At 38.4% G+C, this 27,283-nt stretch overlaps 1 protein-coding gene across 1 annotated transcript in view; it reads left to right on the top strand.

Moving 5' to 3' along the window:
- Positions 1–27,283, top strand: part of DNAH6 (dynein axonemal heavy chain 6) — a 279,939-nt gene that overhangs the window by 72,672 nt on the left and 179,984 nt on the right. Inside the window, exons 17-24 of the mRNA XM_055540370.1 lie at positions 6,420–6,533; positions 10,884–11,027; positions 14,072–14,284; positions 14,955–15,047; positions 17,910–18,029; positions 20,383–20,563; positions 23,866–23,962; positions 26,352–26,571. Coding sequence (XP_055396345.1) covers positions 6,420–6,533; positions 10,884–11,027; positions 14,072–14,284; positions 14,955–15,047; positions 17,910–18,029; positions 20,383–20,563; positions 23,866–23,962; positions 26,352–26,571 — 1,182 coding nt within the window. The remainder of the gene's footprint in view (positions 1–6,419; positions 6,534–10,883; positions 11,028–14,071; positions 14,285–14,954; positions 15,048–17,909; positions 18,030–20,382; positions 20,564–23,865; positions 23,963–26,351; positions 26,572–27,283) is intronic.

Below are 27,283 nucleotides of genomic sequence, written 5' to 3'. Positions count from 1 at the left end.
TATACAGTCAACAAAAACAAGACCGGGAGCTGACTGTGGCTCGGATCATGAACTCCTTATTGCCAAATTCAGACTGAAATTGAGGAAAGTAGGGAAAACCACTAGACCATTCAGGTATGACCTATATCAAATCCCTTATGATTATACAGTGAAAGTGAGAAATAGATGAAAGGGACTAGATCTAATAGATGGAGTGCCTGATGAACTATGGATGGAGGTTCATGACATTGTACAGGAGACAGGGATCAAGACCATCCCCATGGAAAAGAAATGGAAAAAAGCAAAATGGCTGTCTGGGGAGGCCTTACAAATAGCTGTGAAAAGAAGAGAAGTGAAAAGCAAAGGAGAAAAGGAAAGATATAAGCATCTGAATGCAGAGTTCCAAAGAATAGCAAGAAGAGATAAGAAAGCTTTCCTCAGCGATCAATGAAAAGAAATAGAGAAAAACAACAGAATGGAAAAGACTAGAGATCTCTTCAAGAAAATTAGAGATACCAAGGGGACATTTCATGCAAAGATGGGCTCGATAAAGGACAGAAATGGTTTGGACCTAACAGAAGCAGAAGATATTAAGAAAAGGTGGCAAGAATACGCAGAAGAACTGTACAAAAAAGATCTTCATGATCCAGATAATCGCAATGGTGTGATCACTCACCTAGAGCCAGACATCCTGGAATGTGAAGTCAAGCCTTAGAAAGCATCACTACGAACAAAGCTAGTGGACATGATGGAATTCCAGTTGAACTATTTCAAATCCTGAAAGATGATGCTGTGAAAGTGCTGCACTCAATATGCCAGCAAATTTGGAAAACTCAGCAGTGGCCACAGGACTGGAAAGGTCAGTTTTCATTCCAATCCCAAAGAAAGGCAATGCTAAAGAATGCTCAAACTACCACACAATTGCACTCATCTCACACGATAGTAAAATAATGCTCAAAATTCTCCAAGCCAGGCTTCAGCAGTACATGAACCCTGAACTTCCAGATGTTCAAGCTAGTTTTAGAAAAGGCAGAGGAACCAGAGATCAAATTGCCAACATCCGCTGGATCATCGAAAAAGCAAGGGAATTCCAGAAAAACATCTACCTCTGCTGTATTGACTATGCCAAAGTCTTTGACTGTGTGGATCACAATAAACTGTGGAAAATTCTGAAAGAGATGGGAAGACCAGACCACCTGACCTGCCTCTTGAGAAACCTATATGCAGGTCCAGAAGCAACAGTTCGAACTGGACATGGAACAACAGACTGGTTCCAAATTGGAAAAGGAGTTCGTCAAGGCTATATTTTGTCACCCTGCTTATTTAACTTATATGCAGAGTACATCATGAGAAACACTGGGCTGGAGGAAGCACAAGCTGGAATCAAGATTGCTGGGAGAAATATCAATAACCTCAGATATGCAGATGACACCACCCTTATGGCAGAAAGTGAAGAGGAACTAAAAAGCCTCTTGATGAAGGTGAAAGTGGAGAGTGAAAAACTTGGCTTAAAGCTCAACATTCAGAAAACGAAGATCATGGCATCTGGTCCCATCACTTCATGGCAAATAGATGGGGAAAGAGTGGAAACAGTGTCAGACTTTATTTTTCTGGGCTCCAAAAATCACTGCAGATGGTGACTGCAGCCATGAAATTAAAAGATGCTTACTCCTTGGAAGGAAAGTTATGACCAACCTAGATAGCATATTCAAAAGCAGAGGCATTACTTTGCCAACAAAGGCCCCTCTAGTCAAGGCTATGGTTTTTCCAATAGTCATGTATGGATGTGAGAGTTGGACTGTGAAGAAGGCTGAGCGCTGAAGAATTGATGCTTTTGAACTGTGGTGTTGGAGAAGACGCTTGAGAGTCCCTTGGACTGCAAGGAGATCCAACCAGTCCATTCTGAAGGAGATCAGCCCTGGGATTTCTTTGGAAGGAATGATGCTAAAGCTGAAACTGCAGTACTTTGGCCACCTCATGCGAAGAGTTCACTCACTGGAAAAGACTCTGATGCTGGGAGGGATTGGGGGCAGGAGGGGAAGGAGACAACAGAGGATGAGATGGCTGGATGGCATCACTGACTCGATGGACGTGAGTCTGAGTGAACTCTGGGAATTGGTGATGGACAGGGAGGCCTGGCGTGCTGCAATTCATGGGGTCGCAAAGAGTTGGACACGACTGAACGTCTGAACTGAACTGATGTGTATATTATTGATTCCATCAATATTGCCTCATTTGCTCTGGTTTTGATGTGCCAGCTTGATGAAAGAAGAGAATTTGACTAAGCCATGGCAAAGATGGATCCCCCAAAATTAAAAAGCTAAATGATATGCCCTCCCAAAATGAAAAGAAATGAGTGAGAGTTATAAGTGCTCTGAACTGATATTGTTGTTGTCCAATCACTAGGTCATGTCCAGCTCTTTGTGACACCATGGACTGCAGCATGCCAGGCTCCTCTGTCCTCCACTATCTCCTGCTCAGATTCATGTCCATTGAGTCGGTGATGCCATCTAACTATATCATCCTTTGTCACCCCCTTCTTTTGTCTTCAGTCTTTCCCAGCATCGGGATCTTTTCCAGTGAGTAGGCTCTTCATATCAGGTAGCCAAAATATTGGAGCTAAAGTATCAGAATAGCTATTAGAGAGAACAAAGAGAAAAGCAAATTGGAAAGATTCCTGGGACCAAAGCCAGAAGCCACCTGCAATGAAGGAGTGTTAATAGTCTCCCCTAAATTTCAGAGAAGTGCCTGGACATCACATGGAGATGCATCCATTTCTTCCAGAGCCCCAAATGGATGACCAGAAAGTGGTCTGAGGGCTCTGAGACCTGAGCCCTCCAGATCTCCACTCCAGACCTGAGCCTTGGTAGAGCAACCTGCAAAATAATAACCTGGACACTAGAAAGTGCAACTGACATTATACGTGAGGCAGGAAGTTTGTGCGTGAGAGAATTATGGTTCAAAGTTGTTCCCAGATTGAATTAACTGACATATAAGACAGGAAAGTGTGAGGTAGGAAGGGAACTATGGATGAAACATTACCTAATAAAAAGCTATACCAGGTAAGCACTCCTTTGGGTCAGGAAGAATAGTGTAGCTTGAACCAGAGCCTGAAATAGAAGTGTGTCTCCCTCCTTCCAGACTCCATATCTATATTTTATGATTCTTTAGGATGACCTCAGGCTGTCCTGGTGGCCCAGATGGTAAAGAAACTACCTGTACTGTGGGAGACCTGAGTTCAATCCTGGGTTGGGAAAATTCCCCTGGAGGAGGGCATGGCAACCTACTCCAGTATTTTTGCCTAGAGAATCCCCATGGACAGAGGAGCCTGGGGGACTATAGTCCATGGGGTCACAAAGAGTCAGACATGACTGAGTGACTAAGCACAGCACAGCATAGGATGACCTCATATCCAACCTTCCTCTCTAGCTCTTGGTTATTTGGTGGACAGGAGTGAAGGCCTAAGAGGTGTAGGAAATCATTTCTAATTCTTAATGAAGACAAGGCTAGATCCCTAGTGTCAGGGTAATGCTGGCCTTGTAAAATGAGTTGGGAAGTGTTCCCACCTCTTTAATGTTCTGGAAAGGTTTGAGAAAGATTGGCATTAATTCTTCCCCCCACCCCCACTATAGATGTTTGGTAGAATTTACCAGTGAAGTCATCTGGTCCTGGGCTTTTCTGTGCTCGGAGGCTTTTGATTTCTGATTTGATCTCCTTACTACTTATTTTTCTGTTCAGATTTTCTCTTCCTTCCTGATTCAGTCTTAATAGGTTATGTGTTTCTAGGAATTTATGCACTGCTTCTAAGTTACCCAGTTTGTTGGTATACAGTTAGTTTTTCATAGTAATCTCTTATGATATGGCTTCCTATGTGGCTCAGTGGTAAAGAATCCTCCTGCCAATGCAGGAGATGTGGGTTCGATCCCTGGGTCAGGAAGATCCCCTCGAGAAGGAAATGGCAACCCACTCCAGTATTCTTACCTGGGAAACCCCATGGACAGAGGAGACTGGTGGCCTACAGTTGGACATGTTACGAGTTGGACATGACTGAGCATGCATGCAGGCATAAGATCATATGTATTTCTGTGGTGTAAATTGTAATGTATCCATTTTCATTTCTGATTTTATTTATTTGAGTCACCTCTCTTTTTTTCTTGTTCTAGCTATAGATTTATCTTTTTTAAAAAATGCTTTTAGTTTCATTGATCTTTTCTATTATTTTTCAGATCCCTATTTTATTTATTTCCACTCTGAACTTACTTCTTTTCTTCTGACAATGTTGGGCTTAGCTTGTTCTCTTTTTTCTAGCTCCTTGATGTGTAAAGTTATGTTATTTGAGATCTTTCTATTTTCTTAATATATCCATTTATCACTATAAACTCGCCTCTCAGAACTGCTTTTGCAGCATCTCTTAGGTTCTAGTGTGCTGTTTCCACTTTCATTTGTTTCAAAAAATTTTTAATTTCCCTTTGATTTCCTCTTTAACCCATTGGTTGTTCAGGACTGTGTTGTTTAGTTTTCACACATGTGTAAATTTTCCACCTTTCCTACTGTTGTTGATTTCTAGTTTCACACCTCTGTGGCTAAAAGAAATACTTAGTATGATTTCAATCTTCTTAAACTTGTTAAGACTTGTTTTGTGCCCTGTCATATGATTTATCCTGGGGAATGTTCTGACTGCTCTTGATAAGCGTGTGTATTTTACTGCTGTTCTATGGAATGTTTGAAATCCTGGCTTATCTCAAGGTTCATAGTTTCTGTGCAACTAATCTCCAAGCCCTGAAAACAGCTTCTTTAGATTTTCTTGGAACCTATCTCTCTATAGGGTTCATAATCAGTCCATTAGATTAGAAATAGGTGAGAAACCAGAATGTTCTCTCCATCTTAAATCTCCCCATCCCCTCCACCAATTACCACACAAAAATTCTCTCCATCTTCTATCATCCCTCTTCCATCATCTACATATAAGCCCTAAAGGATATAGGATCCAACATCCGTTGGATCGTTGAAAAAGCAAGAGAGTTCAGAAAAACATCTACCTCTGCTGTATTGACTACGCCAAAGCCTTTGACTGTGTGGATCACAACAAACTGTGGAAAATTCTTCAAGAGATGGGAATACCAGACCACCTGACGTGCCCCTTGAGAAATCTATATGCAGGTCAGGAAGCAACAATTAGAACTGGACATAGAACAACAGACTGGTTCCAAATCAGGAAAGGAGTATGTCAAGGCTGTATATTGTCACCCTGCTTATTTAACTTATATGAAGAGTACATCATGAGAAACACTGGGCTGGAGGAAACACCAGCTGGAATCAAGATTTCTAGGAGAAATATCAATAACCTTAGACATGCAGATGATGCCAGCCTTATTGCAGAAAGTAAAGAAGAACTAAAGAACCTCTTGATGAAAGTGAAAGAGGAGACTGAAAAAGTTGACTTAAAACTCAACATTCAGAAAACTAAGATTATGGCATCCAGTCCCGTCACTTCATGGCAAATTGATGGGAAGACTTTATTTTGGGGGGCTCCAAAATCACTGCAGATGGTGACTGCAGCCATGAAATTAAAAGATGCTTGCTCTTTGGAAGAAAAGTTATGACCAACCTAGGCAGCATATTAAAAAGCAGAGACATTACTTTCCCAACAAAGGTCCGTCTAGTCAAAGCTATGGTCTTTCCAGTAATCATGTATGGATGTGAGAGTTGGACTCTAAAGAAAACTGAGTACCGAAAAATTGATGCTTTTGAACTGTGGTGTTGGAGAAGACTCTTGAGAGTCCCTTGGACTGCAAGGAGATCCAACCAGTCCATCCTAAAGGAAATCAGTCCTGAATATTCATTGGAAGGACTGATGTTGAAGCTGAGGCTCCAATACTTTGGCCACCTGATGCAAAGAACTGACTTATTTGAAAAGACCCTGATGCTGGGAAAGATTGAAGGTAGGAGGAGAAGGGAACAACAATGGATGAGATGGTTGGATGGCATCACCAACTCAATGGACATGGGTTTGAGTAAACTTCGGGAGTTGGTGATGGACAAGGAGGCCAGGCGTGCTGCAGTCCATGGGGTCACAAAGAGTCAGAGATGACTGACAGACTGAACTGAACTGAACTGAAAGGATATAGATCCTTCTGAGGACTCATTTGTCTATGTGAAAAACCAGTCAGATATGATCCAACTTAAGAGAAAATGCCCTTAAACCTCTGTAATGCCTCTTGTGTCTTTTGAGAATTTCTAAGTTCTAAGGATATATAAATAGTTATATTTTGTCCCTCAAATAGAAATTTGAATGTATGTGGGGTTTTGTCACTTGTTTTTTTCATTTGTTTCTCTTAGATAGAAACAAATGAAAAGACAAAAATTACTAATAGGAAGATAACATAAGATCTCTATATCTGAAAATTAAATTGTACATTTTGCTTATTATATTTTTAAAGGTAGAAGTGTCAAAGTTTGATGCTTTGGAAGAAGTTAGTGCTGAATTGAAGCTTAAACAATTGCTCTGGGATTCTTTATCTGAATGGGATCAACTCCAGCAAGAATGGTTAAAGGTAAAAAAAGAAAAATTCTTAATTCTTAAATCATTTTTATATTATTTAACTTTAAAATCATGGTAGTATGGATTATAGTTTTTAAATAATCTGGTATCTTTCAGTAAACTATGCAATATTATAATTTTATGGGAATTTATCAGCTTTCCAGTGAAATGCACAGAGCTCTTTCTGCTACACAAATCTTTAAGTACCACAAAAAAGAATGCTTTATTGTAAGGCAGGCTTCTCAGGTCCTCTGTTTAAGAACACTAAATGAAGGAGGGATCAAAGGACCTCACCATACAGCATTTAACTGCTTTGTGGTTTCTGAATACAGTGCTGTCCTGATACATACAGCCAAGTGTTATTAAGGATCGTAGAATTTTATTTATGATCTACAACATTAGATTTCTGTTGGCTGAGGTTCTGTTTTCACTGTCTTTTTTTTTTTTTTTTTTTTTTTTTTAGAATAAATAAAGCCATTTTTTTCCCCTGTGATAGAATAGAATCATGGTAATGAGATCTAGGATCTTTCTTTGAGAGCTCAATAGTAAATTCTAATCATAGTAAATTAGGGGGACAAGTATCATAAGGCTTGGTTCTTAGGGTCTACTCTTGTATTCAAACATTAACAAGGATTAACCCTCTAGGAGACAGAATATATGACCATCTATTCTTTCCAGTGTCTGATATGCACATACTAGAAATACCATCAACTTCACAAATATTGCTTTACACTTGCTGGTTCAGCTTCCCTGTGCTGGTACCCATAATTAGAAGTCATACATCTAGTTTAAACCACAGTGACACAAGAATGATTCCTAGGTAATGTTCTGGACACAGTGGATACCAGTGGCGAATAAAAGGGACAGAGTCTAAACTCTCACAGCATTTACCTTTTGGTGAAGAAAGCAGAAAACAAACATGTATATGCTATTATAACAGAGACTTTTAAGTGCTGTTGTATAACTCATATATCGGTTATCTCAGAAGTAGAAAATGCTCCTGAATAGTAAAGAGGAAGCTTAGAAAGTGCTCTGATTCCCACCATAGATTAGAGCAGTGGCTTCCGAAGTGGGACAAATTTACCCAGGAAGTACACAAAAAATAGACATCGTATCTAGAAAAAAATGAATGTTTATAAATTTTTAGTTGAGGCATATTTGACACACTGTATTGGTTCCAGGTATATAATATGATGATCCTATATTTGTGTGTATTGTAAAATGATCACCACAGTAAGTCTAGTTAACATCTGTTACCATTCACAATTATAATTTTTTTCTTATGAAAACTTTCAAGATCTATTATTTTAGAAACTTTCAAATATGCAGTACACTATTATTAACTAGTCACTATTCTGTACATTTTGGAGAAGGTGAGGCACCCCACTCCAGTACTCTTGCCTGAAAAATCTCATGGACAGAGGAGCCTGGTAAGCTGCAGTCCGTGGGGTCGCTAAGAGTCAGACACGACTGAGCAACTTCACTTTCACCTTTCACTTTCATTCATTGGAGAAGGAAATGGCAACCCATTCCAGTGCTCTTGCCTGGAGAATCCCAGGGACGGGGGTGCCTGGTGGCCTGCCATCTATGGGGTCGCAGAGAGTCGGACACAACTAAAGCGACTTAGCAGCAGCAGCAACATTCTGTACATTACATTCCCATGTATAATTATAATTATAATTATTTTATAATTATAAGTTTGTACCTTTTGACTTCCTTCACCCATTACATCCACCCATCCCTTTTCTCTGGAAACCACCAATCTATTCTGTTTTAGTTGTTTTACTTTAGACTCTTGCTTTGTTTTGTGTTAGATTCCACATATAAGTGAGATTATATGGTATTTTTCTTGGTCTGACTTATTTCACTTTACATAAAGCCCTCATGGTCCATCCATGTTCCCAAAATGACAAAGTTTCATTCTTTTTATGGTGGAATAATAGTCCATTGTACACATATAACACATTTTCTTCATCCATTCATCCATTGGTGAACACAGTTCAGTCAGTCAGTTCAGCCTCTCAGTCATGTCCAACTCTTCGCAACCCATGAATCACAGCATGCCAGGCCTCCCTGTCCATCACCAACTCCCGGAGTTCACCCAGACTCATGTCCATCAAGTCAGTGATGCCATCCAACCATCTCATCCTCTGTCGTCCCCTTCTCCTCTTGCCCCCAATCCCTCCCAGCATCAGGGTCTTTTCCAGTGAGTCAACTCTTTGCATGAGGTGGCCAAAGTACTGGAGTTTCAGCTTCAGCATCAGTCCTTCCAATGAACACCCAGGACAGATCTCCTTTAGGGTGGACTGGTTGGATCTCCTTGCAGTCCAAGGAACTCTCAAGAGTCTTCTCCAACACCACAGTTCAAAAGCATCAATTCTTCAGCGCTCAGCTTTCTTCACAGTCCAACTCTCACATCCATACATGACCACTGGAAAAACCATAGCCTTGACTAGACAGACCTTTGTTGGCAAAGTAGTATCTCTGCTTTTCAATATGCTACCTAGGATGATCATAACTTTCCTTAGGTTGTCTCTATTTCTTGGCGATTGTAAATAATGCTGCTATGAATATATCTTTTCAAATCAGTGTTTTTGTTTTCTTAGGATAAAAGTCCAGAAATGGAATTGCTGAGTCATATGGTAGCTCTATATTTAATCATTTGAGGAATCTTAATACTGTTTTTCATAGTGGTTGTGCCAATTTACATTTCTACCAGCAGTGCACAAGTATTCATTTTTCTCCATATCTTTTCTCCACTGCTTATTTTTTGTCTTTCTGTTACTAGCCATTCTAACAGGTATGAGGTGATATTTCATTGTGGTTTTCATTTTAATTTCCCAGTGGCTAGTGATATTGAGTATCTTTTCAGTTATCTTTACCTGTTGGATATCTGTTACATCTTTTTTGGAGACATGTTTATTCAGATCCTCTGCCCACTTTTAATCAGGTTATTTGTTTTTCTGCTATTGAATTATATGAGTTCTGGATATTAGCCCCTTATCAGATATATAATTTGCAAACATTTTCTCCCATTAAATACATTGACTTTTTCTTTTGTTGATGGTTTCCTTTGCTGTGCAGAAGCTTTTTAGTTAGATTCTCATTTGTTATTTTACTTTTTTTCCTTTGCTTTCAGTGTCAAATCCAAAATATCATTGCCAAGACCCTTCTAAAAGAGCTTAATACCTATGTTTTCTTTTAGGAGTTTTAAAGTTTTGGGTCTTATATTCAGATCTTTAGTCCATTTTGAGTTATTTTTGTGTGTGATTCAATTTCATTACTTTGTTTTTGCCTGTGGCTTTCCAATTTTCCCAACACCATTTATTGAGGAGACTGTCCTTTCTGCATTATATATTCTCAACTCTTTTGTTGTAAATTAATTGACCATATATGTGTGGGTTTATTTCTGTTCCATTAATCTATGTGTCTGTTTTTGTGCTGGTACCATACTGTTTTGATGCCTATAACTTTGGAACATAGTCTGAAATCAGGGGGTTGATACCTCTATCTTTTTCTTTCTCAAAATTGTTTTGCCTATTCAGGGTCTTTTGTGATTCCACACAAATTTTAGGATTGTTTGTTGTATTTCTGTGAAAAAAAATGCCATTGGAATTTTGATAGGGATCGTATTGAATCTGTAGATTGTTTTAGGTGGTATAAACATCTTAACAATATTAATTCTTCCAATCCATGGGCAGTAAATATCTTTTCATTTTTATAAATTTTCTATTGCCTTCAATCCATATGACCATCCAACGTGATATGTATACACTTACATGTTTATGTAACTGATAAATATATTTATAGATGCATGCATATATTGAAGTGCATGTTTAAATAAGTTACATTAAAGGAGTACATAATCAAATATAATAGGAGACTCTGGGTAAGAAGTTTCTAGGTCACAAGGTTAAAAATTAGCTATTTGTAACTTTACAATGATTGGCCCTCAGGAATAAATTACAGGGATTGCAATACTGCGTGGATGCCTGGGGCTAGTGCACTGGGACGACCCAGAGGGATGGTATGGGGAGGGAGGAGGGAGGAGGGTTCAGGATGGGGAACACATGTATACCTGTGGTGGATTTATTTTGATATTTGGCAAAACTAATACAATTATGTAAAGTTTAAAAATAAAATAAAATTAAAAAAAAAGATGGTATCTAAGAAAAGGACATGAAAGTAATAAACAATGCCTGGTCTACTATTAGAAATCTTCGTAAGTAGAGCCATTTAAAAAAGCATAAAGTTGACTTGATTTGACAACATAGCTACCAGAAAATCTGAGTAAAGAAATTTTTATTATTTCAAGTTTGCTTTTTATCATATGTCTTAACTTCTTTCCCCCTAATTTTCATAGTCCAAATTTGACTCCTTGGATCCAGAATTTCTAAATGGTCAAGTTTCTAAATATGCCAAATTTGTGACTCAACTGGAAAAAGGCTTGCCACCCAATAGTGTTGTGCCCCAGCTAAAAAGTAAGGTGGAAAAAATGAAAGAAAAGGTAAGCTTGGATAAAATTATCTCAGAAACTCCAGGTCAATCATTTATACTTGAGGCTAATGAGACCAAAGACAGGAATTCTTCCGTGTTTAAATTACCTTTGCAGAGAGAAGAAGCAACAGACAAATTCAGTTACTGCAGAGGCACAAACTGCATCCTTCTCCTTAGCTGGGCAAATCATGCAACTGAGTAGTATGAGAATTCTAGTTGTTTCTCATCCTCACTAGTGCTTGTTATCTATCAATAAGGAGTTTTTTCTTAATTTGGTTTGTTTTGTTTTTAATTTTAACTATTCTAATAATGTGTAGTAATATCTCATAATGGTGATTTACACTTTTCTAATGATTAGTGATGTTGAGCATCTTTGCCCATGTCTATTTGCCATTCATTCACCTTCTTTGCTGAAATGTCTGTCTGGCTATTAGCTCAATTTTTAATTGGCTTGTTTGTTATTAGTGAATTTTAAGACTTTTTTATACAGTCTGATATAAATCATTTTTCAAATATGTAACTTGAAAATGTTTTTCCCAGTCAGTGACTTTAGTCCCTAAATAGTGACTTTCACAGAACAACAGGCTTAAATTTGAATAAAGTCCTGTTAATATATTTTTTCTTTTACATATTACTTTTTTAGTTAGTATCTGACAACTTTTTGCCAAACCTAAAGATCACACAAATTTTCTCTTGTATTTCCTTCTGGAAGTTTTGTAGTTTTGCTTTTTTTAAATTAAGGTATATGATTTATTCTGAGTTATTTACATTTTGCATGTAGATATTCAGTTGATCCAGCACCATTATTTGAAAGGAGTATTCTTTCTCCACTGATTGTCTTTGCATCTTTGTGAAAAATCAGCTAACTATATTTTTTAGTCTATTGCTGAATACTTTATTCTATTTTATTGCTCTGTAAGTCTGTTCTTTCACCAGTACCACACGGTGTTGATAACTATAGCTGGAAAATCTTGAAATCCGGTAGTGTAAGTTCTTCATTGTTCTTCTTTTCACAATTTTGTCAATTCTAATTCCTTTACCTTTCCATATAAATGTTAAAATTAGCTTATCAACATGTACAACAAATTGCTTGGATTTTGGGGGAGACTGTGTTAAGTCAATAGATCATTTTGAGGAGAACTGACATCTTCACAAGATAGAATTTTCTAATCTCCTACCAGCCTATCCCTTCATTTAGTTAGGTCTTATATTTCTTTTCATTAATGTTTTGTAATTTTCAGCATACAGATTATGCACATGCTTTGTTAGATTTAAAACTATTCTTTTATCTTAAATGATACTGCTTTTAATTTCAAATTCTAATTGTTCTTTTCTGGTAGGTAGGAATACTGTTGACCTTTGTATATTGATCTTATATCCTGTAATCTTGCTAAATTCGCTTTTTAATTTTAGCTTTTGTACATTATTCAGAATTATAAACATAGAAAATTCCTTCAGCTGTGAATTGAGACAATTTTATTTCTTCATTTATAATCTGTGTGTCTTCTCTTTCTTTTCCTTGCCTTCTTGCACCGGGCAGGATTTTCTATACAATATGGAATAGGACTGATGAGAGAAAACATCCTTGTCCTGTGCTTGATCTTAAAGGGGAAACGTTCAATCTCTTTTTAAGTATGATGTTAGTCAAACATTTTTATGGATGCCCTATATTGAGATAACAAAGTTTCCTAGTTTTCTGAGAGGCTTCATTTATTTTTTATAAGATTTCTTGTTCTAAAGACTGAATTGTCTGAAATTAATATAATTATATATTAATTTGTATATATAGTATAGCTTTCTTTTAGAATTTGCACGATATGACTTTCTCCATCTTTTTATTTTTAATTTTTCTGTCTTTATATTTAAAGTGGATTTTTGAACAGTGCATAATTGGTTCCTGATTTTTTATACAATCTGATTTTTTAAGTCTTTTAACTAACATGTTTAGACCATTCATATTTAAAGCATTATTGATGTGATTGGATTAAAAGTGCTGTCATGCTGGTTTTTTAATTTGTTTGTTGTTTCTTTTTTCCTTTTTTTCCCCTCTCTTGATTTAATTGTATATGTTTTTTTATCCCATTTTATCTTCTCCATGGAATTATTGTTCACACCTGTTTTAAGCAATTTTTAGATTTTCATTTAATCCAAATCAACCTTCAAACAATATTATACTGCCTAATGTAGAGTATAAAGACTTTATGATACCATATTCCCCATTCCTCCCTCTCATCTTTTTTATTAATGTTGTCATGTATTTTACTTTTATATGTAGTATAAACACAACATGTTGCTATTTTTGTTTTATATAGTTACATTTTAAGGAGTAAAAATGGGAAATAAAATGAAATTTATTTTACATATATTCCATTTTCAGTATTCTTCATTTCTTTGTAGAGATCTAAATTTCTGACTTATAGCATTCATGCTGCCTGAAGAACTTCCTTTAATATTTCTTATTGAGTAGGTATGCTAGCAATGAGCTCCCCAAATTTTTGTCCTTATCCTTTATTTTAAATGATATTTTCACTAGCGTGTAATTCTGAGTCGGCAGATGTTTTCTTCCAGCAATGTAAAAGTATTTTCTTACTATCTTTTTACTTGCATGTTTCTGACCACACCATAAGATAGGCTTTCTTAGGGTTCTTCCAATCTTCTCTGTGAAACCCTCTATGTATTTGTTGCCCCTGAGACTTCACACTCTCATGCTACCCTACACTCAGTCTTAGCAATTTATTTTTAAAATTCAGCTACATCTTCTAACTGGCTTAAATGGCAACCCAAGGTATCTCTCCTAGGTAAACAAATTCTCAGAAACTTCTTTCTGTGGAGAAAACTATGGATACCAGTGTCTCTCTAAATTTTGAGTTAGCTGGTTTTGCTGCAACCTCACTTTTCTGATGGATTCAATACAAGTCATTAATTTGCAGTTTGTCCAGATTTTTCATTGTTTACATACATCAGAGGTGTTCTTTCCAGCTTTTTACATTTCCAAATTGGACTGTATTTTTTAGGATAAAAAGAATGGTGCCTCAGAGAGTGTGTGTTTTCCAGCTTCCAGTTATCATTGACCTGAGGAACCCAACTCTGAAGCCTAGACATTGGGCAGCTATTGAACAAACCGTTGATGCCACCCTAGTGGACCTTGAAGTTCCGTTAACCTTGGAGAAACTCGCTGAGTTACATGTTTTTGACTTTGGTCAAGAAATTCAGGACATTTCTGGACAGGCTTCTGGAGAAGCTGCCTTAGAAACAATCCTTAAAAAGGTAAACCTGAAAAATGTGTATTCTGAAGGTCCTGAGATATAAAGGTTTTCATATTCAGTGGGAAGATTATGAACTTTGTTTTTCAACATGGCGAGTTCTACCGTCTCATTATCAGTTATCTTTCTGCTGATTCTTTACATTTATTATCATTATTATTGTTATCACCGCTATACATATCTTCTTTCTGCTTAGCTTATACTCCAATAGGAACTTGATGGCAACACATTTGCATGCTTTGAATAAAGAACCATACAACAAGGAAAATCTTTTACGCCAAAATATATTATCTTTCAAAGTACATATTAGAGAAGACTAACTCTATGAAGTGCTTCAAAAGCACATTGAGAGGATTTCTCTCCTTAGGATGTTTAACCTCCTTACTCTTAAAATACACATCTACCAAGGATCTATGTAAAAAGACTTTTTTCCTTTTAATTAAGGAATAAAATGGGAAGAAATACACATTAAAGTATCACAAGTTTTCATATGTATTAATGCTCTTCAATAAAATTAAGCAAATTAGTGCCACCTAATGGAGAAGAGGATTTTAAGAATTTTAAGGCAATTAGGAGATTAGGATAATTATGGAGTTTTCCATTATTTCATTCCATATTCATTTATCAACCTAATAAATGAACTGAGATATACTAAGACTTGACCAATCTCCTAGGTGGAAGATTCTTGGAAAACAACTGAATTTGTTGTCCTGCCTCACCGTGACTCCAAAGATGTGTTTATCCTGGGTGGCACAGATGATATACAGGTGGGTAAACTGGATTATTGAAACCTATGGTGAAGGTTCTTGCCAGACCTAGTCCTAAATACCCTATGGGAGATTATAATGAAGGACTGAAATATGAAAGTTGTTAGGGAGAAATCTAATTGAGAAGGCAAGATATGAATATGAATATTTGTTTAGTCATCAAGTCGTGTCCAACTCTTTTGAGACCCCATGGACAGTAGTCTGCCAGGCGCCTCTGTCCATGGGATTCCCCAGCAAGAATACTGGAGTGGGTTGTCATTTCCTTCTCCAGAGGATCTTACCAGCCTAGGGATCAAACCCACATCTCTTGTGTTAGCAGGCAGGCTCTCTACCATTGAGCCACCAGGACATGAATGCTTGTACATGAAATACTTATCAAAGCAATAGATATGACATAAAGAATTTTTTCCTTTTAATCAAAGCATAAGATAGAAAGGAATACACATTAAAGTATCACAAGTTTTCATATGCATTAATGCTCTTCAATAAAATTAAGCAAATTAGTGTCATCTAATAAAGGGGATGACAGAGGATGAGATGGCTGGATGGCATCACCAACTCGATGGACATGAGTTTGAGTAGACTCCGGGAGCTGGTGATGGACAGGGAGGCCCTGCATGCTGCCATACATGGGGTCGCAAAGAGTCAGACACGACTGAGCGATTGAACTGAACTGAACTGAATGGAGAAGAGGATTTTAAGAATTTAAAAGGCAATTAGGAGGAGATTAGGGTAATTATGGAGTTTCCATTACTTCATTCCATATTCATTTATCAACTATACATATATATATGAGTTAAAAGTCTTGTAGTCAGTAACTGCTGGAGAATTTGGAATAGCAAAGAGATCAGTTGTAGCTGAAGTGATCAGAGAATCCTTGCTAGACCAGCCAAGACATTCTAGACCTTAAAAATATGGGGGTTTGATATTAATAGTTGAGAATAGAAGGCACTTCAAACCATTTAAATAAGGCAAAGAAGCATGAATAAGCATTTCAGGTTTGTAGCAAACTAAGAAGCTAAATTCACTTGAAATTTTTGAGATTAGGAGTAGATGGTCATGCTCTATTAACAGCAAAAGAAGATAAATCTGACCCATGTGTTTGGAATATTCTTAGTGACTTAATATCCAAAGGCATATTTGTTTAGCACAGGAATATGGGGATTATGACTCAATTTAAAAAACAAATCCCACACAGGGAACTATATTCAATATCGTGTGATAAGTCATAATAGAAAAGAATGTGAAAAAGTATATATATATATATATATATATATATATATATATATATATATATAACTGAATCACTTTGCTATATAGCTAACATTAACACAACACTGTAAATCAGTCATACTTCAATAAAATATTTTTTTAAAGCAAAGCCCCATTCTCTTAGTGTGTCCCCAAACTAGAATTGGAGATGAAATGTCTTTGCCAGGTGTAGTTTGGAAGAGCAAGACCAGACAGCATTCTGGGTGGTGAAGGGGAGAGCAGACCCAAGATGGAAATCAGTCAGTATGAGACCAGGTAATAACAGGTGATGGGGCTTCTGCTCTGAAGAAGTTTATAATTTAAATAGAACAATGAAAATTCTTTAGAAGACACATTTTTTAAAATGTACATGTTCTGCAAGGGTTGCTGTGGCATATGGAGAAGGAGTAGGGGAAGGAGGTAGATGAAAACTTGTCTATAAACATCCAGAGCTTGACATGAATGAGCTCACTTTTCCTCTTCCTCAAGATAATTGAGGGAGAATGATGTTTCATTGGATAAAGCAGGCAGCTACTTTTTCAAGTTTTGAGCACTTTGAGAAATAAAGACCTGGATGACAAAGTGGTATAAAGTACCAGATAACTTGTAGGGGGAGATTGAAGAAAAGGGCTGAGCTAAACAGAAATGTGTGCCATTAATAATGACAGAAATAGCCAGGATTTGACAATCAGAAGTTCCATGGTGACGCTGAAGAAAACATCATAATGGGTTGTAAATCCTGGTGAAGGGAAGAAGGAGAGGAAGTGATTAGGTGGGAAATAATGGGTGGGACTAAGCTTTTAATTCAGAAAGTTGGCTTTTAAGTGGTTTGGGATTAACACATACACACTGGGTGTGTGTGTGCTAAGTCACTTCAGTCATGTCCAACTCTGTGCAACACTATGGACCCAGGGATCGAAGCCACATCTCTTGTGTCTAACTTGCAATGGCAGGCAGGTTCTTTATCACTAGCACCACCTGGAAAGTCCCAGCATATACACACTGCTGCTGCTGCTGCTGCTAAGTTGCTTCAGTCGTGTCCGACTGTGCGACCCCATAGACGGCAGCCCACCAGGCTCCCCCGTCCCTGGGATTCTCCAGGCAAGAACACTGGAGTGGGTTGCCACTTCCTTCTCCAATGTGTGAAAGTGAAAAGTGAAAGTGAAGTTGCTCAGTCGTGTCAGACTCTTAGCAACCCCATGGACTGCAGCCTGCCAGGCTCCTCCGTCCATGGGATTTTCCAGGCAAGAGTACTGGAGTGGGGTGCCATTGCCTTCTCCACATATACACACTACTATATATAAAATAGATAATCAACAAGGACCCTACTGTATAGCACAGGGAACTCTACTCAATAATCTGTATAACCTAGATGGGAAAGAATCTGAAAAGGAATGGATATATGTATGTGTGTAATTGAATCACTTTGCTGTACACCTGAAACTAATACAACATTGTAAATCCAACAGAAATTTCTATTCCAATATAAAATAAAAATTTTAAGGTAAAAATAAAAATAAATAAATAGACTCTTGGAGTTAAATATCTATAATTACCTTTGAGAGCACTACCATACGATGTTGCACATATTTTCTTCACCCTTCCTGAAAGGTCCTTCTTGATGACAGCACCATCAACATTGCAACCATCGCCTCATCACGTTACGTTGGCCCACTGAAAGCTCGAGTAGATGAATGGCAGAAACAGCTTGCTTTGTTTAATCAAACGCTGGTGAGTAAGGGTAATTTCAATTCACGGACTCAGAGAATTGGAGAGTCACAGACCTTAGAAGTCATTTGTTCACTTAGGGTTAGATAGTATAGAGTTTAGATGTAAGATTCAATACTGACATTTTATTATTCTCAGAATATAAGGAGAATGCAAATACCTTGAGCTCTTCTTTATAAGACTGTACTGTCAATAATTAGTTATTATTGCTGTGAAACAAAATACCACAAACGTTAGTCATATAAAACAAGATACATTTATTATCCCACAGCTTCTGTGGGTCAGGAGTTCATGGCTTAACTGGGTCTTATGTTTAAGGGTCTCACAAGGGTTCAGTCAAGATGTGGGCCAGGACTGGGTTCCCATCAGGGGTTCCACTAAGGGAAGATGCTGACAGATATCATTTCCTTGCAATTCCAGGACCAGGGGCTTCAGTTTCTCACTGGCTGTCAGTCAGAGGCCATCCTCAGCTCCTCCATGTTGCTCAATTTTTTTTCCATGGACTTCCTCAACAAGATGACTTGTTTCATCAGTAAAGCAGGGAAGAGAAAGTCTCTAGGCAAGATGGAGGCTACAGCCTTGTGTACTTACACCTAATTGTGTACATCCTATTACCTTTACCATATTCTCCATAACTAGAAGCAAGTCGCAGGCAGCACCCACACTCAGGGGGAGAGGATCACACAGGACATGAAGCCCCGGTCCTGGGACCACCTTTAGGGTCTTATCACAGCAAGCTCATATTTACTGGACTAATACTGTTCCTCGAAGTCTCCGTGGTGCCCTTCCTTTCATACACACTTCCTTTTTATTTTACTGTACCTCAGATTATCCCATAATAGAACAAAGAGCCCACTTACTCTGGTCTAATTTTGTTCCCATCCAATGTCTTTCTTTGACTTCAGTTTTTTCTCTTGAATTAATTGTGTTGGGGTTCCTCTATGTTCTGGGGCTTCCCTAGTATCTCAGACAGTAAAGAATCTGCCTGCAATGCAGGAGGCAGATCCTTTGATCCCTGAGTCAGGAAGATCCCCTGGAGAAGGAAATGCCAACCCATTCCAGTATTTTTTCCTGGAGAAATCCATGGACAGAGGAACCTGGTGGGCTACAGTCTAGGGGGTCACGAAGAGTCAGACATGCCTGGGTGACACTTCCCTATATGTTCTAATATGAAAAGTTATCTATGACTTAATACAGGCACTAAGTAGGAAAAGACAATTTGTCTCATCTTTATTTCATAGAGACCTTTTTCAGGAATCCATCCTCTTCAATGTACACCTTATAATCTGATCCCTGAGTAACAGGGACCCTCCAGAGAATTAACTGCATAGAAAGTATGAATCTGAAATAAACCAGGGAGTGGTTGGGATATTAGGGATTAGGCATAGCCCCCAAATCTAGAGTGAGGTGAGAGATGCTCTTTTATGAATCTCAGGGTTATGGCAAGAGGCACAGTGGAAAGGTGAGGTCTACAGGCTTTAGATCTGACCCTGCTCTTGTGGTTTCTTTGATTAACAGTGATCATCTCTAAGAGGAGAGACAGTATACGGTTTTCTTATTCTTCCCAGTCTTATGTCTTTGCCACATGCTCTGTTATAAGTAGATTTTACTCTTTTAATTGAAAATGAATTATATTTCTTCTTTAAAAGGAGGGAGAGGGAAGAATATAGACCTCATTGAGGCAAAGAACCTTTTTTTATATATTTGGAAACAGTCACTAAACAGCTTCCCAACCCTTCAGATTCCTTGAACCATCTTGTTTCCCCCTAGAATGTCTCCTCTGGGCATTTTAATCCTCTTTCTTTGGGTCCATTCTGGTTACCACACGGTAGTAGACTCATTATAACTCTACTCATACCAAAAAAATGAGTTGGAATTAGGCTGAGATGAGTCTTGGATATTTTAAAGAGGTTTTATTTCAAAGGAGCTGTGAGGACATAGAGAATAAACTTATCATTATGGGGGGAAAGGGTGGGGGCCAGGAGAGGGATAGATTGGGAGTTTGGGATTGACATGTACACACTACTGAATTTACAATAGATGACCAACAAGGACCTACTACACAGCATAGGAAACTCATTTCAATATTCTGTAATAACCTAGATGGAAAAATAATTTGAAAAAGAATTGATGCTTCTGTTGGTTTAACTCAGTCACTTTGCCATATACCATATCATTGCTAATCAACTATGCTCCAATATAAAATTTAAAAAAATTTTTAATGAAAAATTAAGGCCTGTGAGACACTTACAAAATGTAGAAAATACAGTGAATCCTCATGTAGTTATTTTTAACAGAGCTGTGTGTTTTCAACTTTGGGTGAAAACATTTGATAATGTCCTTATTTTTCTCCTAGGAAGAATGGCTGAACTGCCAGAGAAACTGGCTCTACCTAGAGAGTATTTTTAATGCTCCAGATATTCAAAGGCAGTTGCCTGCAGAGGCCAAGATGTTCCTTCAAGTGGACAAGTCATGGAAGGAAATCATGAGGAAGGTTAACCGGCTGCCTAACGCTCTCCGAGCAGCTACTCAACCAGGTAGAAAAGAAACACACAAAAAGACTTTACAATCATCCACAGCATTCATCACCTGTAAGATTGTAATAATATGTGGTACATTCAACCCTTGATCTAGTCAGCACTGATGACCGGGAATATTTGTAGTACCTTTGACACTCTTGCTAAGCAATGTGAATTGAACACTTGTTATTTTATTACTATTAATGTATTGTCATCATTATCTTTCAGCTCAGTTGATAGTTCTGGCACACAAGCATCTACTTCTTTTGCAGTGTGTAGCATTGGGCAATGTTGCCTCATACGGTATCACTGATGCTTCCATCTCACAATTTAGGTTACAAAACATACATTTCCATTCAGTTGACCCATTCTTACAGATTTCTAACCATACAAATTTCCACACTTTAAGTAATTCATTATAACCTCTTACGAATAATGCCACTAATGGTAATTCTAATCTCAGGGTTGAAATATGTTTTATTTATTTTTTAGTTGATTTTTATTGGAGTATAGTTGATTTTTAATGTTGTGTTAGTTTCAGGTATACAGCAAAGTGAATCAGTTATACATATACATATATTCACTCTTTTTTAGATTCTTTTCCCATATAGGTCATTAAAAAATATTGAATAGAGTCCCCAGTGTTTTACAGTTGAAATGTGTTTTAATAAGTTCTGTTTCTAGGGATGTAGAATCAAAATCTTTCAGGGTACACATACTGAGTGATTGAACTTTATGTTTTCTATCAGAGCCTCAGCTCAACGACTTGTTGTTCTGTAAATGGCAGCACATGGTCTCTCGTGGTGATAATCCCACAGAGCTTCCTTCAGGCAGAAGCAGCTGCTGGGCTGTGGTCTCTGCGCAAAGACTCTTACAGAAACACACAGGGAAAACTCTATGGGATGATAGAATTGAAAACCTTAAAACTTTGGGGCTTCAAGCAGCTGCCCATAGTCCTTGGTTCCTAGTCCCCTTTCAGCCACAACTGTTATCACCCCAGTCTGTTTCTGCCATCACATCTCCCTCTCTACCTCTTATAAAGACCCTGTGATTACACTGGGCCCACTGCATGATCCATGATAATCTCCCCATCCTGTGATCCATAATGTAATCACATCTGCCAGGTGCCTTTTCCCATAAAAACTAACAAATTCTCATGTTCTGGGGATTAAAACATGGATATCTCTGAAAGACCTTTTATCTTGTCTAGCACCCCCCAACTCAATGTGCATATTCAAACCTTTTGCTGCAATAATATTAATGTGTCTTATTGCAGAGTGCTGCCCCAGTCCCTACTGGACTTTTGTTGTATAACTTTTGGAATTAAAAAAAAAAGATTTCAAAAATACATTTAGCCCCAGGGATTTCAGATACAGAAGTGTGGAGATATATATATATATCTTCCCTAGTGGCTCAGATGGTAAAGAATCCGCCTGCAATGCAGGAGACCTGGGTTCAATCCCTGGGTCAGGGAGATCCCCTGGAGAAGGGAATGGCAATCCACTCCAGTATTCTTGCCTGGAGAATCCCACAGACAGAGAAGCCTGGCGGGTTACAGTCCATCAAGTCATAAAGAGTCAAATACAACTAAACGACTTACACTCTCATATATACATATATATATATATAATTTCATATGATGATAAAGCTGTGATTTATTAATTAATTAATTAATTATTGATTAAGTAGGGTAATGTGGCAAGTGGAGAAGGCAGTGACAACACACTCCAGTACTCTTGCCTAGAAAATCCCATGGACGGAGGAGCCTGGTAGACTGCAGTCCATGGGATCACGAAGAGTCGGACACGACTGAGCGACTTCATTTTCACTTTTCACTTTCATGCATTGGAGAAGGAAATGGCAACCCACTCCAGTGTTCTTGCCTGGAGAATCCCAGGGACGGCGGAGCCTGGTGGGCTGCTGTCTATGGGGTCGCACAGAGTCGGGCACAACTGAAGCAACTTAGCAGCAGCAGCAGCAGCAATGTGGCAAAAGAATAGCCAGGGGCTGCTGTGTATGTGTGTGTGTTGAAATGATATTTTGATAAAGCGACTACTTTTGAGTAGAAATCTGCAAGAATGAAGGAATGAAATATGTTTGTGGATATAAGGGAGTATTGCTAACATCAGAGAGAACAAAGGTAGAGACCCTGCAGTAAAAGCACGCTTAGCATGTACTCCTGTCAGCAAGGAAGCCAGAGCAGGGTGGAGAGCAGCGCACAGGAGAGGGCTTAGGAATGAGACCAGAGAGGTAAGTGTGCTTGGGTAGTGAGTTAGGGATTGGACTGGGGGCTTCCCTAGTGGCTCGGAGATTAAAGCATCTGCCTGCAATGTGGGAGACCTTGATTCAATCCCTGGGTCGGGAAGACTCCCTGGAGAAGAAGTGACAACCCACTCCAGTACTCTTGCCTGGAGAATCCCATGGACGGAGGAGCCTGATGGGCTACAGTCCATGGGGTCACAAAGAGTCAGACACGACTGAGCGACTTCACTTTCACTTTCACTTTCTTTTCACTAATCACATAGAGCCTTGGAGACCATGGAAAAGACTGGATTTGATTCTTGAACAGGTATGGAAGTCAGGTAGTGTGATAGGCACCAAAACATCAATGTCAAGTGAGACATGAATCTTGCTTCTTAAGGTGCTACTGTTTAGTGATGAAGAAATAGGGTGCGATTGCCACAATTTCAGCATCTAAAGATGGCAGAAGAAATAGAAGACATGAGTAAGGAAGTGACAAAGAAAATGTAGCTTTTAGAGAATGGCTTTGTTTGAAGGGTCAAGAGGAGGCAGTTGTTTGGCTTTAGTTTGTGCACCCCTAATCCCCAAAAGTGAATGATGCCGGATAAAAAGCTTTCAAATTAAATGCTTGTTCTTCAGTGGCAGATATTAAAATTAATGACATCATTAAGGGATAGACTTGGAGCTTGGAGTTGGTAGACGCAAAGTATTACACTTAGAATAGATAAACAACAAGGTCCTAATGTATAGCATAGGGAACTATACTCAGTATCCTGGGGTAAGCCATAATGGAAAAGAAGATAAAGGAATGTATATATGTGTATAACTGAGTGATTTTGCTATACAGCAGAGATTATCACAACATTGTAAGTCAACTATACTTCAATTAAGAAATAGAATAAGATAGATGCTAAAAAAAATACTTAACATTCTTAACCAACCTTCCCAAATTTTAATTTATTAGACCATTCTTTTACCAAATAAAACCAAAGCTTTTAAAAAAGTTAATATCATATTTAAAATTATATTCTCTATTTATTTCAACAAGACTTTACCAATACCTTTTTTTCAATGAACAGGGCTTCTGGAGACTTTTCAAAATAATAATGCATTACTTGACCAAATTCAGAAGTGTCTAGAGGCATATTTAGAATCAAAAAGAGTTATCTTTCCAAGGTAAGTTTATAAAGCTACCAACAACAGTTTTAGTAGTTGAGTTTCCATGAATTTGTGAAGATATACTTTAAAACAAACCATAACCTCAAAACATCAGGGGACCAAAAAGGGAAGCAGGAAATATATTTCATAATAGCAATGTAGCTCATCTCTTGATTGGGACGTGTAAGTGTCAAGGACAAAGATACAGTGTTTGGTGTAAGTGGATAGGTGCTGGAAGAACTCTTGATCACAGCACCTTTTCACTGCTGGGTGTGTATGTGTGCACCTGCATGAGTGCATGTGTCCACGGATGTATCTGTAAAAAGTTAGAGACCTTTGTTGCCTGAGCTGATTTCTTTAGGCTAATTGATGGCCTAAGAGGGTCACTGTAGAAGTCATCTAAAAGGTCATTTCACAAATTCCAAATGAAATTTTTTACTCATCCATTCATTCTAGAAACATACCAAATGTTTAGCTCAGTGTTAAAGATATAAGAAGAAAAGGCCAGATCCCTGCTCTAATGGAGCTCGTGGTTAGCAGGTGGACAGTCATGTAAATAAACCGTTTCAGTGCAATTTTATATGAACAGACCATGACTACCTGATGATTGCAAGAGCTCCAGACTTCATTCACTGGGGCACACTGTACTGTAACATAGACAATATCACAAAATGTTCATCTTCTGTGGATTTTTCCTGTTAGCTGTAAAAGAAATGGCTGATAAGTTCTGTCCAAGTCAGCCAGTGTTACATGCTTATGTTGGTTATTTGATTAAGAGGGTTTGTTGCTGGGTACCACTCCAGGGTATGTATATGCACAAGACATCCAAGATCTGGAAGATTTGATTGAGTTCAACAGATTCAGGCAACACAGGAAAAGATAGAGGAATAGGTTTGAGATGTGCCTTTTATTTCACTCTTAAAGCAGTGGCTCCCAGCTTGGGTCTCCCCAGTGTACAGAGAAAATCTGTACACTACTTCTGATATTTAAAGAAACCTGGACACAAATTTACGTGTGATAATGCTGAACACCAAAAGCATCAGCTTTTGTTTTTTCCTTTTGTTTAGAATTATGTCAACTAGGCCTGCAGTGTTTATTAGGTCAAGAGGCTCTGTGCACCATTGATTTCACTTTCCAAGCCTTAAGAAAGACATGTTATGAACCATATGAATTAGTTCCTGGGGCTACAAGTTAGGTCCTGGGGACACAAGAGGAATGCAGCATGGTTCCTGCTTTGTCAGGGTTCATAGTCCAATCTTGACAGTTGTCTGTTTCATTAGTTGAAAAGGGAGATGAATTATTCTGTATCTGGTAGGACTAATAGAGTGCAACCCCAAAACATCTTTATTTCTAAAGACTACCTCTGCATTCCCTACAAGGGGCTAGTTTATTCCTGCTCAGAATCTTAAGCAGACCTCATGAATTTTCTGGCCATTCTCAGATAATAATGCCAAAAAATCTCTTGTTGTCTTAACCCACTAAACAATCTGTAATCATCGAAACTCTGAAATTCTTTCAAAGTGAAAACATCTCCCTTCTCTGGCCCAGGCCTGTTGCAAAGCTGAAGCCTTTAGTGATGATAAGGATGTATAATGGTCAACCCTCCCTACTTCCTATTAGGTTTCTGGGATCTCCAGGTTTGGAGCAGGGAAGGGAGGAGAGGCAGTACAGCAGGAGAAATCTGAGTTGGCTGGTACCCAACTGGCCCCCTCTCTCACATGGGGCCTTCCATGAGCTCATGAGAGTACTCCAGTCCTGAGGGATCTCTCATAGGCAGTTTCCTCCGTAGGAGTAAAGTGTCTTCTCCAGCCAGACCCTCATCCCTCTCTCTCATCCCTCAGCATCCAGGTATGCCCCTTCTCCAGGTTTTTTTTTTTTCCATAGAATATCTTCATGCCTTCAAATGGCCCTGTTGGGCATCTAAGAAAATCCCTTGCCAGCTCACATCAGCACAGCCCACATGTGTGTAGTCACAGAATCAAATAAGTTTCCAGCAACCACACATTCAGTCAGTCAACAAATTATGTATTGAATACCAGGTATATATGAAGTACAAGGCTGAATTCCAGGGAAAACAAATAATATACCTTCACTTTAGGAGCTCAAAGCCAAGTAACAGACATGTGACCAAATCAGTATCATAGCAAGTGCTAGCATTTTTACAAATTTTATGAAAAATCTCTACCTTTTATGTACCAGGCACTAACTCCAGACGCTTGAGATGCAGCCACACTAATCTTTATAATAATCATATTTAGAGATGTGTGGCTTCCCCAGAAACCTAAAACCAATAGGTCCAGGAAATCAGTGGATGGGGAAGAGATGTGGGCAAGGGATTCATCTTTCATGCCTATATAAGGTTTTGCTTCAATTTCAAGTTACATTTTAAGTATATTCTTTAATCTAGATTTTACTTCTTGTCAAATGATGAGCTCTTGGAGATTTTGGCCCAGACACGAAATCCCCAAGCTGTGCAGCCGCACTTAAGGAAATGCTTCGACTCCATTTCAAAGCTTGAATTTGCTCTCCTGCCTCCTACTGAGGGAAAAATTCCTGGAATGGATGCAGAGCCAGAAAAGGTTTACACTAATGATATTTTAGCGATGCTATCACCAGAGGGAGAAAGGGTAAGGTATTCTTGTTAATAATTCTTTATGGGCAAACTTTGTTACTCTTCCAGGGTTGGAGAATGGAGATTTTATTCATCAGCATGCTAAGCATTCACCAAGTGCTACATGCCCTGGTCTTGGGCTGGCTCAACAATTTCAAAAATAACCATGATTAAATTCTTGCCCTCAAAGAATTCAAAGTCCAGCAGAGACATAGTCAAACAACTGAAAAGTCCCATACTAAATGTAATAACAGAGGTGTGTGCTCTGTTCTTGGAAACAGGGTGGAAAGAACTGGAGCCAAGTCTTAACTCTCCACAAGGAGCAAAGGAGTAGCCTAGATAAGAGCTGGTTCTACTGCCTGGTCACGTGGATTCCACTCCCAATCCTTAATCTCAGCTATAAAATGAGGATTAGTAATAGTGCCCAATTAATGAGTTGCTGGAGTTTTTCAGGTGTTCCTGTATGTACATTACTTTAGAATAGTACCAAGCGGGTGCTATGAAGTATTAGTTGTCACTGTTTGACTGCAGTGTCTCCTAGGCTCTGCACAGTACCTGGAATACAGTAGGCATCAACCAAGTGAATGCACTAGCAGACTATGGGGAACCAAGTGACATCACAGAGGAGAATCACACACAGACAGACAGACAGACACACACAGAGGCAGCCAAGGAAGATAGAGAGGAGACATGGAAGGGAGAGCATTCCACACAGACAAGTCACTCAG

Source organism: Bubalus kerabau, chromosome 11 (genome assembly GCF_029407905.1).
Source record: "Bubalus kerabau isolate K-KA32 ecotype Philippines breed swamp buffalo chromosome 11, PCC_UOA_SB_1v2, whole genome shotgun sequence".
Taxonomy (NCBI): domain Eukaryota; kingdom Metazoa; phylum Chordata; class Mammalia; order Artiodactyla; family Bovidae; genus Bubalus; species Bubalus kerabau.
This window is presented reverse-complemented; position numbering and strand designations above follow the sequence as displayed.